At 38.6% G+C, this 15163-nt stretch overlaps 1 protein-coding gene across 2 annotated transcripts in view; it reads left to right on the top strand.

The window, feature by feature from the left end:
* The window catches only part of CERS6 (ceramide synthase 6), a 100073-nt gene extending 85732 nt beyond the window's left edge, over positions 1–14341 (top strand). The window contains exons 9-11 of one of the 2 annotated variants that reach the window (XM_015634271.3): positions 5035–5191; positions 6191–6214; positions 8495–14341. In XM_015634271.3, the coding sequence (XP_015489757.1) occupies positions 5035–5191; positions 6191–6214; positions 8495–8656 (343 nt within the window). In that variant the 3' untranslated portion in view covers positions 8657–14341. The remainder of the gene's footprint in view (positions 1–5034; positions 5192–6190; positions 6215–8494) is intronic. The other variant, XM_015634272.3, reaches the window with a different exon arrangement.
* The last annotated feature ends 822 nt before the right edge of the window (positions 14342–15163 follow it).

Here is a 15163-nt window from a genome sequence, read left to right as displayed (position 1 = left end):
ATCTCTGTGATATTTTTTTCTACCTGTCAGTTTTATGGCATCTGTTAAGGAAGTAGTCCACAGTGTTTTATAAACAAACTAATAATTCTCACATCTTTATGTGGCCAACAGGGTGTGCCAATACTTTGTGTCCATCTTTACCAAAAAATGAACAGTGTAAAGAAATTCGAAAATTTCTTAGATCACGTAAGTTAATATAAGAGCTAAATCCACAATTTAGAACTCCCAACTCTTTGTTCTCTGGTCATAGTCACTTTTTACCACATATAATGAAGAATAAGCAACTATGTTTTGGGGGCAGAATTAAGTGCAATTATTTGGTTTTTTTAGGGAAAAAATACAAAAAAAGGCAGAAACATTGAAGTATTTCTGGTAGGAATACTGTTGAGTTACTGTACTAAATGGGATAATTAATGTGACTACATAATTGCATAAATGTAATTACCTGTTCTCTTGGTAATGTGTGCAGTATTGAAAGGTGTTCCAATACAGGTGTTATGGTGCAATATAGAATACTGTTGTCTAATATACATATAGTAGAGATAAATACATTTATTCTGAATTTATTAGACAAGCTGGGCTTGTCTAAAATTGTATTGGGCTGTCTTTGGTCATATTTGAGGCTTCTGTCTATTGTGCTGTGTTAACAAAGTGACTTTAATTCAGCATGTTGCAGCAGACTATGTTGGTCACTGGACAGTGCTGCAGAAGGGAAGGCAACTTGCAGTAGCACTAATTTCAGCTGCGCAGTTTCTGCTCCCATTGCATGTGATAATAGTGCCCATCATCCTGCTATGCATCATTCTGCAGATTTTATCACTAATTTCTTGCTTGTCTGGAAGAATACCTATTCTTTCCACGGGATCCTCCTTTTCACCTCTTTTTGTTCCTCTCAGGATCTTTTCAGAAGCAAACACGGCACATTTTTGTCAGTTCTCAAACAATATAGATAACGATTTTACTCTTCCACCCATCCCTCTCTTTCTTTATCTCACTTCATGTTTTCATTCTCGGTGCAAGACAAGGGATCAACTTGCCAAGAATTAGTAGCTGATAACCAGGAGCCTGGATTTGGGCCCACTAAGTGGTGGGAAAGGGAGTGTAATGTTAATGACTCAGTGTGGACTTGTTACCTCTAGTGTCCCAGTTGCTGCTTCCCTGGATAGAGACTAGAGCAAAAACCTGTGTTACTGTTGGTGTGTTGCAGGTGATTGTTTAGGAGTTGATGAAAACATACTCATTTTATTCCGAGTGTTAAATTAGAATGGTAGTACAGTAAGTACAGGATTACCTCTCCCAGTGGCTCAGATATTGTGGCAGTGTTCCTGAAAAAAATGCCACAGATTTCTGTAACAGCAGATTGGATCTTAAGTGGTGAATTCAGTTTTATTTGCTTTCATCAGCCATACTGCTTAATTCAAGATGCTAAACTGAGTGCTTCACACAGCCAGGTGCACAACCCTCCTTGGGATGCATTTAACAAGGGAAGAATACTTTCCATGAAATTGTGTTGTGTTCTCCAGCTATCAAAATCTTCCAGGGGCTCAGGAAAAAAAACTGGCAGAAATTATTTTCAAAAGCAGAAGCTGACATTTAGTTTCAAATTGCAAAGATGTGAGAAATGCTGACAAAAGTTTTCAGAAAGGTAGAGCATTTGCAGCTTAAAGTAATTTTTCACTGTGACCTCAAGTCCAGCTGCTTCAAGTCAGATACCCAAGAATCAAAGTTTCCATCATTCATTATGAAAAGCTGGGATTTAACCACTGTAGAGCTTTGAAAAATCCGAGCAAGCGTGTTTACAGATTTAAGTGCTTTTCCGAGTATTTGAATTTAAGATTTATTTGCATATACATCTTTTAGACACTTTCTCCTCCATGTAATCAATTTTCATGCTGCTATTTACAGTCCCTATTATTTGTGGAGTTGATTAAAACGCTTCCATTGAATACTTGTAGCAGCGAAATTGATGGAAAGTGGTCTAACCTGTCTTCCCTCCCCTTCATCCTCAGTCTCTACAAGTAGAATTTCTCCATATATTCTGACTCATAACCACACGAATTTTCTTCCCACTTCAGACTTTTAAAATTAAATACTTCTTTTATTTTGAGTGTTTATTTGCTTGTCTCCATTTCTTCTGTAGTTTTCTGTATTTTTCACTCAGTTTCTGCTCTGTAGGTACTTAGACCTAGTCTTAGCTTCATGTGAACACCTAGCTTGCACATCAGACCACTGAAGCCCCTAGCATTGATGAACAACTGAGATCCTTTCCACAACTTTAACGGGGAATTCCAGTCCTGTGCTTAGTTTGCCAGACATAAACAGATTTTAAAGAAGTCTGCTTTTTCATTGAGGCTTATTTCCCTATCTAAAACACAATATATGAGTCATTTACATGTGCAAATGTTTTTGGTACCAGAAGCACTCATTTTGGCCTTGCTTCCTTCTTGACTTCTGCAAGAGTGGACTAGCTCACTCTAATGCTGCTTTTTTTTTTACTTGATTTCTGTTGATGTTCCCAGAGACAAATTTGCTCCAGTTAATAAAAATAGAAACAAAAAAGTGCAGAAGCTTCACTTACAATTCTGTGGCATTTAAAATTTTAGACATAAAGACAGTTGAGTTTCAACAATGATAACTTTATATAGAGTTGTTGATTTCAGGTTTGAATTTGATACTATGGTTAGAACTGCAGTAAGCACTGGTGAAGTAGAACAGTGCTGACTCCACCTCTGTTTTGATATAATGAGCGTGTCCCCTTGAAGTGTAAAGTGGGGTGTTGGTGTGACAAATAGAGCTACCACTGGCAGAACAAATTGCACAAAGCTGAGACTGAAGAGTTCTACCTGACAGAAGCAATAATATGACAGGGTTTTTGCAAGCTGGAAGACATTTTCTGGTGTTCATGTTAGCACTCAGGAACACATAATCACGGAATGATTGTATGAAGGTGCTTTATTAAAGAGCTCTGGGTGTCAGGGGTGCACATACCCAAATCTGACCCGACGTGGTTTTGAGTTGAACGTGTTTTTATACTCTATAGTTATATAACTTTCATATTAATTATTAAACTTATATTGTTCTGTTGTATGCATTGATTTTACCCAAACATGGATTTCTCGCCATCCCCCCAAACCCCTAACATAGTTTCTCATGATTCTTTAAACAATAATTATATCTAATCACATCTAACAATTATATCATTTATCATACACTGACTACACAGGTGCAGTTTCACATGATCTTAGCAAGCACAAGGCCTAACATTTCCCAGGGCCTACTTTGAACACTTTTCCCAGGGCTTGCCAAGCCTAACTTTCTTTCTAACTCCCCAAATTTTCTATGATTTTAAAATCTTTTACTATCATTCACACCATAAACAGAAGACACTGTAAAAACACAGCTCTATAGGATGGTTATAAAATATCAACTTCTGCAGTGTAAAAAGGCAAAAATAAAAAGGTAGAAGTGTACTGTGAAATACTCCCTGCAGTATTAAAGGCCAGTGTATTAGAAATCACGGGTTGATTTTTGACCAATGGCGTTACACACATCAATCATTAGCACTAAGCGTTGTATTCTGGATTTGTTGTCTGTACAACAAATTTCATGTTAGTACTACTTGAACCGGTTTTATGTTGCTGGAAAGAATTGTGGCAAATGTGGTTGTTCATTAAAAAGCTGAGACCAATATCAGTAACTTCTCCACTGAGCTGTGCTGCTCTGGAGCCCGGGCAGGGTCCGGGGCCATCCCCTTCCCGGCTGGTGGCCCTGCTGGCCGGGCTGAACGCGCCATCTAGTGACTAGCGGGCATGGGTTATTTAAAACAAGGAGAAAAGAACAGAAAGCCAGCAGAGTTTTTAATGATTTCCTGCATCAGAAAGGAAACTGGATGAAGGTTTACAAATCCTTATATTACCACCCCGCCCCCCGCCCCCCCCAGTTAACAGTCATTCCTAGGTCGCTATCTGTTTTTAAAAATGACATTGTTTCTATTGTCTGTTCTCCTCTCTGCTCTCAAGCTGTTTGCTAAGATAGATTGAACTCACCTGCTGTGGAAGAGTGTTTGGGTAGAAAGTTAGTACTGTATTCACAAAGCTTCAGAAGTCGTTATCACATCAGTTTATTGCCTGCATCTGAAATGCTGATTCTCAAAAATTTGGTTCAAATGTCTAGAACTTCCTGAATTTCTTAGAATTGTAAGAGTGATTTGGGTTGCGAGGGATCTTTAAATGTCATTTAGGCCAACCCCCCTGCAATGAGCAGGGATATCTTCATCTAGATCGGATTGCTCAGAGCCCTGTCCAAGCTGACCTTGAATGTCTGCAGGGATGGCGAGTCTGCAACCTCTCTGAGTTCCGGTGTTTTACCACTCTCATTGTAAAAATCCTCTTCTTTAGATCTAGTATGAATCTACCCTCTTTTAGCTTAAAACCATTAGCTGTTGTTTTATCTCATCAGGTCCTACTAAAATAAGTTTGTCCCAATAAGGAATCTTTTATAAGACTCCTTTAAGTATCAAAAGGCTGCAATAAGGTCTCCCATCCCTCACTGCCCCATTGTCCACCTGTCCTCTATGTAACTGCTAAGCCTCACTCTTGGTTGTGCATAAGTGGTATGCAAATTGGATTTTGTGCAAAAAGGGGCTAATATGGCGGCACCAAACTTCTACTGGTGGCAGTTGAGATGGAATAACTTTATTTCAAAAATGTGGAACACACTAATTTTTCTTACCAATCAGGGAAGTAGTTATTTGAGTCAACCAACATCTGCTAGCTGTACAGATGAAGAGAAGAAATGCAAACTGAGGATCTTTGTTTTCTGTATGCAATGGTTACATATCAAGTTGAATATTGAAAGCAATATTTTGATGTTGTTTCTCTCTGAAGAAACAGTCCAAGTCACTATTACTTTGAAAACCAACTGTCCGTGTGGATCCCATCTAATCAAGTACTAGTTGTTTTGATTTAAAAATAACTTCTTTGAGATTGTTTGCTTAAGGAAAGTGTTATTATTTTTCTGTCCTTTTTTTTCTAGGATATTAAATACAACATTGTTTGAACTGTATGAAGCTCTGGGCAATTTTCCTGCCTTGTGGGTCTTCAATGTGCTGCTTATGGTTCTTCAAATTCTGCACTGTTTTTGGTCTTACCTAATCATAAAGGCAGCCTACAAAGCTCTTTCAAAGGGCAAGGTAAGACAACACGGTTCTGTTTCATTATTTTAAGTTTTTCATTATCAGTAGAGGTCACTTTTTGTTTGGGTTTGGTTTTTTTTTTTTCCTAATCCATAACATGTTACTGAAGACACATCTTGTTTCAGATAAACTCTTCTTTCCTTTCCTGGAAACTTTTCCCCACTCCTAATGATTGTCAGATAAATTAATAATACTCTGTATAGTGATTGTCTTCATATGTGCTTCCACATTTTATTTTTACAACGTGGTACACTGAATTAAACTACATCAGGGAAATCAGATTAAAGAAACCCAACAAGTAAACTGCTTTCTTGGGGCTGTCAGTTCTGTTTTTCGTCTTTATAGTAGTTGTTAGCAAAACGTTCATTTCACAGCTGGAAGTGATAGCAATAATAATACAAAATGAAATTCTGCTGCGTTTGCTAGTGGCAAAGTTACAGATCACAGCCTCTTCTGGGTTTTGGTATTAATGAGGTATTGCAAAAAGTTATGTATTTTCTTTCTAGTATTCCCAGAGCAAGACTGTTTGGGGTAGAATTTAGTGTCTTGCTGCCAGTTGTACATTTGACAGGAAGATGTCAGTCCTAGAAATACGAGCCCCATTACAGATGCTGTGCAGACACAGGGCTTATATGCAGATGATAGAACGAATCCTTACAGATCATGTAAAGTCAGGACACTTTGCCCTTAAAGAGCAGAGCTCATTGATGTGATTGACCCCAAAATGAATGGGATTGTTCTCCTGAAAATTGCTTTCTATGAAGGTACTGGAGAGCTCAGCCATGAACTGGCAGAGCCCAGGATCTACCATTCGGTCTGTGAAAGACAGTGCATTCACAAGCTGCATTTTGCCTGGAAGCCACACTTTTGTCTCCTCTGCTTTTAGCAATTATTAGCCTCAGCTGTCCTGTCTGAATTATAGCAGTGACTTCAAAGACTGCTTCCTACTCTCTCTTATTCTGATTGTTTATCCTTTCCCTTGTGCTGTACTGGAAGGCTGGGAAGTGGAACCCCTTGCATGTAAGTTCCTTTAAATTTACTATGCAAAAGATTTATTCTGACACACTGGTGTTTGTGGTGTGGGTTGGTTTTATTCTTTTAATTTGTAGTTTCTGCTTGGTATTTATCCACTGTTTTTATTTATATATTTAAGTAAAGACTATCTTTAAAGGCCGATTTTACTTCTTGACTATGCATCACCTAAAACCATTCAATTCCACTTTTATCTGTAGTATCTGGGTACTATTATGCTGCACCTTTCTTAGATAGATTAGATAGATAGATAGATAGACAGATGTGTGTGTATACATATATAAATATCTGCAGGATAAGAATCTGCTCTGTCAGCATTCAGGACACATACTTGAGACTGCCAGTCCTTCACCTTGTAGTTCTAACAATTGCACAGGAGAAAATTGAGATTTTACAGTGTTAGAGCAGAGTTAGACACTTGCAGTAGCACAGTGACTGGGTTAGAGATGGATATGTATTGACATATATACAGAGGATTCATCTTCCTTCAGATCTTAACTTCGTCACTTTTTCTTCCTATTTCTGCAATAAAAATAAGGACTATTTTCACAACACATTACAGATACCTTACAAATAAGTATTGCAAGATGTGTTGTATTCATATCACATTTTAAGTGCAAAGACCCTGTTTTGTTGCTGCATTTTAAAAATAAAGAGAGCAGATCCCATGTTTAGCAGAATTGGCTGCAGCATAGAATCTTATTTTGATTTTTGGCTTTGGGGCAGGAACCTAGCAGAAGAATTATCAATTAAGAGAATTCAAGTTGATGCAGAATTGTTCAGTCATCTGGTCTGCCATCACATAGATCACAGGTGCTCAGTACTGTGTGCTGAGACCATTCTCTTCTGTCTGATAAGGGTACAGTTCTAAGTGTATTTCTGTACCCCTACCAGCAGCACTGTATAAGTCCCTTTATATGAAAGACACTGAAGTAACCCATTAATTGATGCTCTGTAAAGTATGGAACCAAATTTCTGACCTCAGCTGAATTCCAGTTTCACAGGTGTCAGAATTGTGGGCTTGTTAGACAGTGGCATTAAAAACTTTACTTATTGGGAGCTGTATGGGAACTGTTTTCTTTTTTTGCTGGTTCCAACCAAAATAGTGTCACTTAGGTACTGTGATATTGAAAGGGTAACACTGGGAGCCACAAAGGCAAATGGCTCTTTCTGGGATGAGAGTGGAATTGTCATGAAGACTTTCCAGAGGAGAGGAGCATTACTGTAAGCAAAAAATTACACCCAGTGGCCCTGTTCTTCAAGTGTTTTTACTTCTTCAGGAAGAAGAATTCACCATGTGTTTTTCCCCCTTTTATGTCCATTTGCTGTAGTAAAGTTGGCTGTAATTGCCCAATTGTGGCAACCAGCACAGCATGGATCGATCATGAAGAAATTGGGATGCAGTTATACAAACAAGAGTAGAAGCAGGCATGAAAATGGCATCCTTAGAGCTCCATGCAGGTTAAACTTCAGACCTCTTTCTGTTGATGCTATTTTTTTGTACTGCATCTTGTGGACTCTTGCTGGATTTGGAGATTTTTAAGATTTTTCAAAGAAGTCAACTGAAAGTTAGCAGGAAATCCCTAGAAACTAAGGTCCCTCTGTTTCTGAAATACCTTTCCAGTGACATAATGAGGCACACAGTTGAACTGTGACTCCTGTGTTAGGGACTGAACTGGACTATGTCTACATTTTGCAAGTGGCATTCTCACTACATATCTGAAGTCAGAGACTGGAGTTGCCTGGTGTGGTGAGTTTTATTTCAAGCAGTACTCGTGTGTCCTCCTGTGAGCACACAGCACAGTTCCCTGGAGCCATGTGATCTCCAGTGAGTTGGCAGATAAGAGGCAGGAGGTTGGGTTGAACATTTTGTATTACCAGGTCAAAGAGCAGCATTCCAAATGAAGGACAGGAAATAAAGTTGTAATTAGTAGGAGGGCAGAGGGACAGAGCCTCGGTTGAATCTTGGAGCTCGGATTCTTGTTTACTTCAGTCTGTACAAAACCCTTTGCCTTGAGCACTTGGCCATACTACCTTCACTGCACCAGTGCTGAGTTCTCACCCTGCCTTTGAACGTGCAATATGTATGTGCAGACATCTGTATTTGAAGTGAGTGCAGGAAGGCAAAGGCAGAGAAGTGTGCCAGAGCTGAGATTCCCTTCAAAGCTCAAATTGAAAAAAGTGTGAATTCTCTGTTTCTCTTGAACCAAAAAGCTGAGTTGTTTCCTTACAGTCACCTACTGTCTTCTTCTTTTCCACATTCTGCAGGTAGCAAAGGATGCCCGAAGTGATGTTGAGTCAAGCTCAGATGAGGACGAAACAGCACCTCGCTCAAAGGCCCCGCACAGCACTGTCACCACAAATGGGACCAGTGGTGCCAATGGGACAAATGGGTATCTTACTGGTGCCACTTCCTCAGAGGAGCATTAATCCCTTGGTTCAATCATGAGACACAAACAGAATGAACTGTTTGCTACTGGAAGTAAATTATAAATTGTGAATGCAGTTTATTCATGTATTTCAGCATCAGAAAAAATTAGGAGTGTCAAAGCATTCTGATAGCGCACTGCCATATTTCCTGTTTGTGAATGAAGACAGCACACCATTCTGTATACGTAGGCATGCTGTATGTGTATGTAACTGACACAATGGGAGCAGTATTTTCACTTGTACTGTCTGAAATATTATTTATTTTTTATTCTTTTGGGAACTTCTGGACAAAAGGGAATATCCATTCTCAAACTTCATGTCTTGGTTTCTCAGTAATGGAGAGCATCATGCTCAGATCTCTTCTGTCCATCCCTGTTGCTTTTGCTGAATCTGCTATAAGTAATAGTTGCTTGATTTGTTACTTACAGTAAGATAGAACATAGCTTTATAGATTTTAGATCTGCTTCAAATATTTTTGCTATCTTTGTGTTTTAAAGTACTGGTTTTGAAATTGCCTATCAAATCACAGTTACTGTTCCTCCAACATAATTTGGGAAAAAAATGTGGTAATTGTGGGATATTATTTTAGCGTAATTTAAAATTCAATTTGGTGGTTAATTGCATTAGAAATAGACTGGATTTGTTGTGCAAATACCAAAAAGCATTGTTGTCAGCACTTAGGTTCAATTCATTCTTACCTTTTCTATTGGACTTTCAATTTTTGACCTCTACAGATTTTAGCTTTTTGCAGAGATTCCTTGTAAAAAGGTGTTTCTTCAAATGCACCATTCTGAATCCAGACTGAACTCCTGAAATTGTTTTTGCGTGTTCACCTGATTGAGAGCAGGGGTGTAATGGAAAAAACAGCAGATGAAAAGTTCATTGCTTCCTCGGACACAGCTTAGTCTAGGTATTGTTCTCAAGATTATTGCCACTTCCTTGGCAAGGTGAAGAGAGAGAAGGCAGAATGTCATACATTACTAGAATTAGTTTATTTTACATGTGTGAGAACTTGAGCAAAATTCACGCAAGCTTTGAATGCTGAGCAGTATTTCTTCACCCCTACAAATAAAATTAGGGGGCACCTGTAAAATAGTATTGCATTCCTTTTTCATCCAAGATTTACATATAGTGTCCCAAAGAAAACAAAGTAACGCCCTAGGTAAATACCTTTTAAATATTATATACATACTTCTTCCCGTCTCTAGATCAAAGTTTGATGGAGGATGCTAAGGATCATACAGCTCTTGAAGAACACTTCTGTGATTTGTGACAGCAATGCCAAAAGTAGGCAGTGTTCTTGGGTAACAGACTCTATGCAACCTACTGTTCAACAGTATTGTGTGTGTGCAGACAGAACCAATGTGCTTATAGACCAAAGACTTACACACTCACACACACACACACACACACACACACACACAAAAGTTTAAAACATAAAGGAAGGAACAAACCAGGAAAAAAAAAATCTTAAACATGTCTTCTGTATACAAAGGGATTGGAGTGCTGTGTTCAGCTGGAAACCTGAGCCATGAGGTCATTTCTGATTCCTTCCACCTATGCAAATAGTAAAATTCAGATGGTTTCTGATGCCATAAAACATGTTTAAAGACTATTTTATACAGACTTCATTGAAGAAAGTGTGATGTCACTTCTTTATTTTGAAAACTGAGATTTGTCCTATTCTACTGGTAACTCTTAAAAACTTCTAAAACTTATTATCCATAGAAACTCCTGTGTCTTAGGAAAAAGGAGGTGTTCTAAAAGCAAAGTCAGAATGGCATGAATGGAAATAGTATCTCAACTTAGTAAAGAATAAAGGTAAGAAAACTCAGAAATTGTAAATCACAGAAGATCTAAGTTCTGCTACCCACAGAGCACCCACAGAGCATCTTTTGAAAAAGCCAGATAATCTTGTAATCCAGCAGCTGCATAATTAATATGTCCATGAGTATATCTGAGGGAGCAAGAGAGCCTTATTTAAATTTCCTTCTCCCCAGAAAGTTTCTCTGTCTCTAATTTTTTTATCTGTCTCCTGTGCATTTGATTTCATATAGTTACCTGCAGGGTAGGTTATACATGTGAAAGTATGCTGATTACAATATAAAGTATCCTATCCATGGTGTTTGCAGCTGTATAGTAATTACTGTAAAGATGATGCCAAGATTTTAAAATAAAACCATCCTGGGATATATTAAATTAAGATTTTAACTGTGAAATCTGACCTGCTAAAATGTTAGTGGAGAATACCAGTTTAAACACACCTTTTTCATGGTGTTGATTACTACCTCCACTGAACCATTTCCCTTTCATAAAGATGGTTACAAAAATAGGATTCTGGCAAAATATTTTGTCTTGCATGAGAACAGAATGTTGCTCTGAACTGTCAGCATGCACAGCACAGACCACATGCTGCAATGTTGGTGATACCAGAGCATAGAGAAGTCCCCAACAGCAATCCCTGTGCCAGAGGCCTTTAGTCCCTGTTGGTCCTCTTCAGCAATGCTCTGTAATGTTCATTCAGATGTAGGGTCAAGACTGCAACCCTTGAGATAATTTACCATCACTGCACATGCTGTTAGGGTATCATAGAATCACAGAACGTTAAGGGTTGGAAGGGACCTTGGAGAACACCTAGTCCCACCCCCTCTGCCATGAGCAGGAACACTTCACACTAGACCAGCTTGCTCAAGACTTTATTCAACTTGGCCTTGAGCCCTTCCATGGTTGGGGCATCCACAGCTTCCCTGGGCGAGTTGTTCAGTATCTCGCCACCCCTGAAATAAAGAATTTCTTTCTAATAACTAATCTAAACCTTTCTTCTCTTTGCTGCAATCCTCTCATCAGCTTCATGGTCCTTCTCCAGACATGCTCCAACAGTTCCCTGTCCTTCTTATGTATGGGACACCAGACCTGGCTGCAGTACGCTGGATGGAGTCTCACGAGAGCAGGGGGACAGAATCCCCTCCCCTGCCCTGCTGCCCACACTCCTGTGGATGCAGCACAGGATACATTTGGCTTTCTGGGCTGTGAGTGCACACTGATGGTTCACATTGAGTTTTTTGTCAACCATCACCCCCAAGTCTCTCCACAGGGTTGCTCTCAATCACTTCCGTGCCCAGCCTGTAGGAGTGCCTGGGATTGCCACAGCCCAGAAGTAGCACTTTGCACCTGGCTTGCTTGAAAATCATGGAGTTTCCATTGGCCCCCTTCTCAAGCCTGTCATGGTTCCTTGATTCCCACTGTTAAATGGTGTATCTGGGATTGAAATTCTTCTTTTGAAGTTTAAATTCAGTTGCATCTGTGATATGCTAAAGCGTGTACACAGTTACCTTGGTTCTGCTAGCACCCAGTGACATACTTATCCCCTATAATCCTGGCTTTTTGGAGTCTGTTCTTAGCAGTCTAGGATAAACTTCATACAGATATGTCTGGAAAGTGAGGTAAAAGATTCAAATGACACATTTGGGGAAATAGGGTAAGAGGAAGCCTTAAGCCCAACTTCACCAACCTTTCCTAAACAAGGACCGATCCTTCAAGCTAGAGGTTTATAATAAAAATTAGTAACTCACGCTTTTTTCTGTCTCTAGCAGGAAGGACCAATTAATTTAGTGATCAGACATGGCAGCGTGCTTTGATTCATCATTTTAAGTAATGGGTGCGAAAACTTTGGCTTCATCTTCCACTCTGCAGAGAAAATGCCATGCAATTGTTTCCTTTTTCATTTGATTTTTTTGATTTTTTGATGAAGAGCTTTGCAAGGTGCATTTGGAGGCCATCAAGTATTTAGAGGTTAATTGAACATATTTTAGAAGATCCACTGAAATTATTCGCATGGTTCATGGTAAATGTGAGACCTTAAAAGGTTTTGTGTATTCACACCTTTTGTAGAATTGTCATTTAGTAATTCTAGATATGAGAGTTTGTACTCTATAACCTCTCTGTCTTTGAGTTCTATGCTCCTTGTTTATAGTACAGTACATGACACAGTGATTGAGATGTTGAAGTAGAAAAATGAGGAAATTAGAGTTTATTAGTAAATAGTAAGAATTTGTCTTCTTTCCTAGACAGCCCAGATAATAGTAAAATAAGATTCAGGTTATCCTTTGTGTACTGTTTTCCATATTGGATTATTTTGTATTAAAAAAAAAAAAATACATAGTGGGTTGGTGGTTTTGTTTGGTTGTTTTTCATAAAGAACAACATTGCAGAAAATGGTAAAAATACCTGATCAAAGAACAAGGGTGGACATTGGAGTCTTTTGGGTCTTGGTCAATGTTAAGTAGTGCTAGTTTTAAAATACCAAAGTGCCCCATGCTGTTTCCTTGTTGCCCTTTTGTAGTTTTTTCTATCTGTTATTTATTTAATGATTCCAGCAGAATTGGTACAGGTGTCATAGCTTCATATTTCCTGACTCAGCCTGTGACCATTCTGTGACCATGTGATTGCCAATGCCAAATGCTTTTTCTGAGACCCAAGTACATGCACTAAAGCTTTGCTTACAGTGAAGTGATTCTTGTCTTAAATCTGTATCTGATTCAGGTGAAAATCACTTTCTGGTTCTGAACAGGACATGAGGGCGAAAGCTGTGACCCTGCAGCACGTCACTGATGATCAATGCTGGTTGAGACACTGTGTTTTACACAGAGTGCTCTAGTAGGAAGCCTAATGCTCATTTCATTCATTTTCTCATTACCACAGCCTTCTGTATCTCAGAGAAATATGGGCTAGCATTGGTTTTATACAGCTGATGCTTTGGTATTTTTTTAATCTCTTTGCTACAACTCATTTTTGTATGTCTCCTATTGTCTACTTCCTGTGACATTTGTGGGAGAGGAGTATTCAATACTTTTTACCCTTCCTGTAATGTAAACCCTCTTAGGCCTAACTTCAGTGTTCTGCAAACTACAGTTGCCTTTAAACCATGAAGTAAAACCAGTTTGTATTGATTGTTTTGACTGATTTTGATTTGGAACAGAGACCTAATGGGAACTTCAGTAAGACAATGTTATTAATTTTTCTCTTTTCTTTTAAAAAGCTCTAGTGGAGATTTGGAAAGGTAGTGCACATGTATAGCCTTTAAACTGTAAAGATTTCTGATTGTAGTTGCAATGAAAACACAGTGTTTGAGTGTGTCTCTACAGAATTCTCAATCTTTGAAATTGTTTTCAATTAAAAAACGAGGAAATTCCGTGAAAGGATGTTTTGGAGTCATGTCTATGATCACACATGTCAGACATAAGATACTGTTTTACATGGCTGAAAATGGGTGCACCAAAACATTTTATGGCTTCTGAGATTCAGATTCTTGCTGTTCTGGGGTTTAACTTTACACAAGCTGTCATACCATACTGTTCATGTTGACTGCTGCAAGTCAGGGTGAGGTAGATGACACATTCTCACCTGTGTTTTCATGACAATCCTGTGCTTGAGCAACTCTTTCAGAAATGTGGCAATGTGTAGGAACTCCACTGTTCTGGATACAGTTATGCACTAGCTACAAGTCTTTTCATGTATAGCTATTATGTGGAACTTTGGGAGTTACTTTGTCTTTTATTTGGCTGGGTTTGGGGTTTTTTCTAATACAGAGAATAATTATTCCTCATAAAATCTGGAACCAACCAGTATTGTGGGCTATTTTAATTTGGAGACACTTTCATAATAAACATAAGTATTAGAAATGTAGTTTTTGTTTCCTTATTTTTATTATGAGATGCAGACAATTTTTTCCTTTGTTTTAGCTCAAAGATTCTTAATCACACTGTCAACTCCAGCACTTTTTTGACACATCCAAGTATGTCTTTGCTGTGTTCATCACTGCAGTATTTTATGTTATTTCTTGTATGAAGCTGTTTGCAACAGGAAGTGTTGGAAGGACAAGTTCTCTATACAAATTTAAATTTTTTCATTACAAAAAAAAAAAGGGATATTTTCCTAGAATTTGAGAATAAAAATTTTGCATGGTAATAACTCCTGAATGTCCAGCTGGGCTCACTTTGGGAAAGCTATCTCTTCTCAGTCTAGGTGAGCAGAGTTTCTTAGAAATATACATTCAGATGTTTTCTTTTAGGCAAAACTCAAAGCAGCACCTACTAACCTCTTGTGGAAGTGAGGGAAAAGAGCCACTCTTGTACAGTGTTCTCCTAAGGAAAATCTGAAGCCCACCAAAGCCCAACACTTAGTAAAGGTGATCCCTAGTGTACTACAGTCCCAAGCAGACTGTGGACTAACAATCCCAAATCAGAATTGTGGACTAACCTTAGAGAAAGCTGGAGCCTAAAATGACAGGTAATTGTTGCAGAGTTGCAGTTGACAGCATTGAGAATTGCAGGCCAGAAGAGGATTTTCCTCTTTCCTTTCGAAATACGCCTTATCAGATGGCTTATCTACCTTTGCAATAAGTGTAGGAAAATACAGGCCAGTAAGTCATGCTGACACAACTCTTAAAAAAATACAATTACCAATTTGCTGCACTGTCTTTCCATTATGAGGTTGTGTCATACACGG

The sequence above is a fragment of the Parus major genome, chromosome 7, assembly GCF_001522545.3.
Source record: "Parus major isolate Abel chromosome 7, Parus_major1.1, whole genome shotgun sequence".
Lineage (NCBI taxonomy): Eukaryota > Metazoa > Chordata > Aves > Passeriformes > Paridae > Parus > Parus major.
Note: the sequence above shows the minus strand (reverse complement) of the source record. Positions and strands in the feature narration are given on the sequence as shown.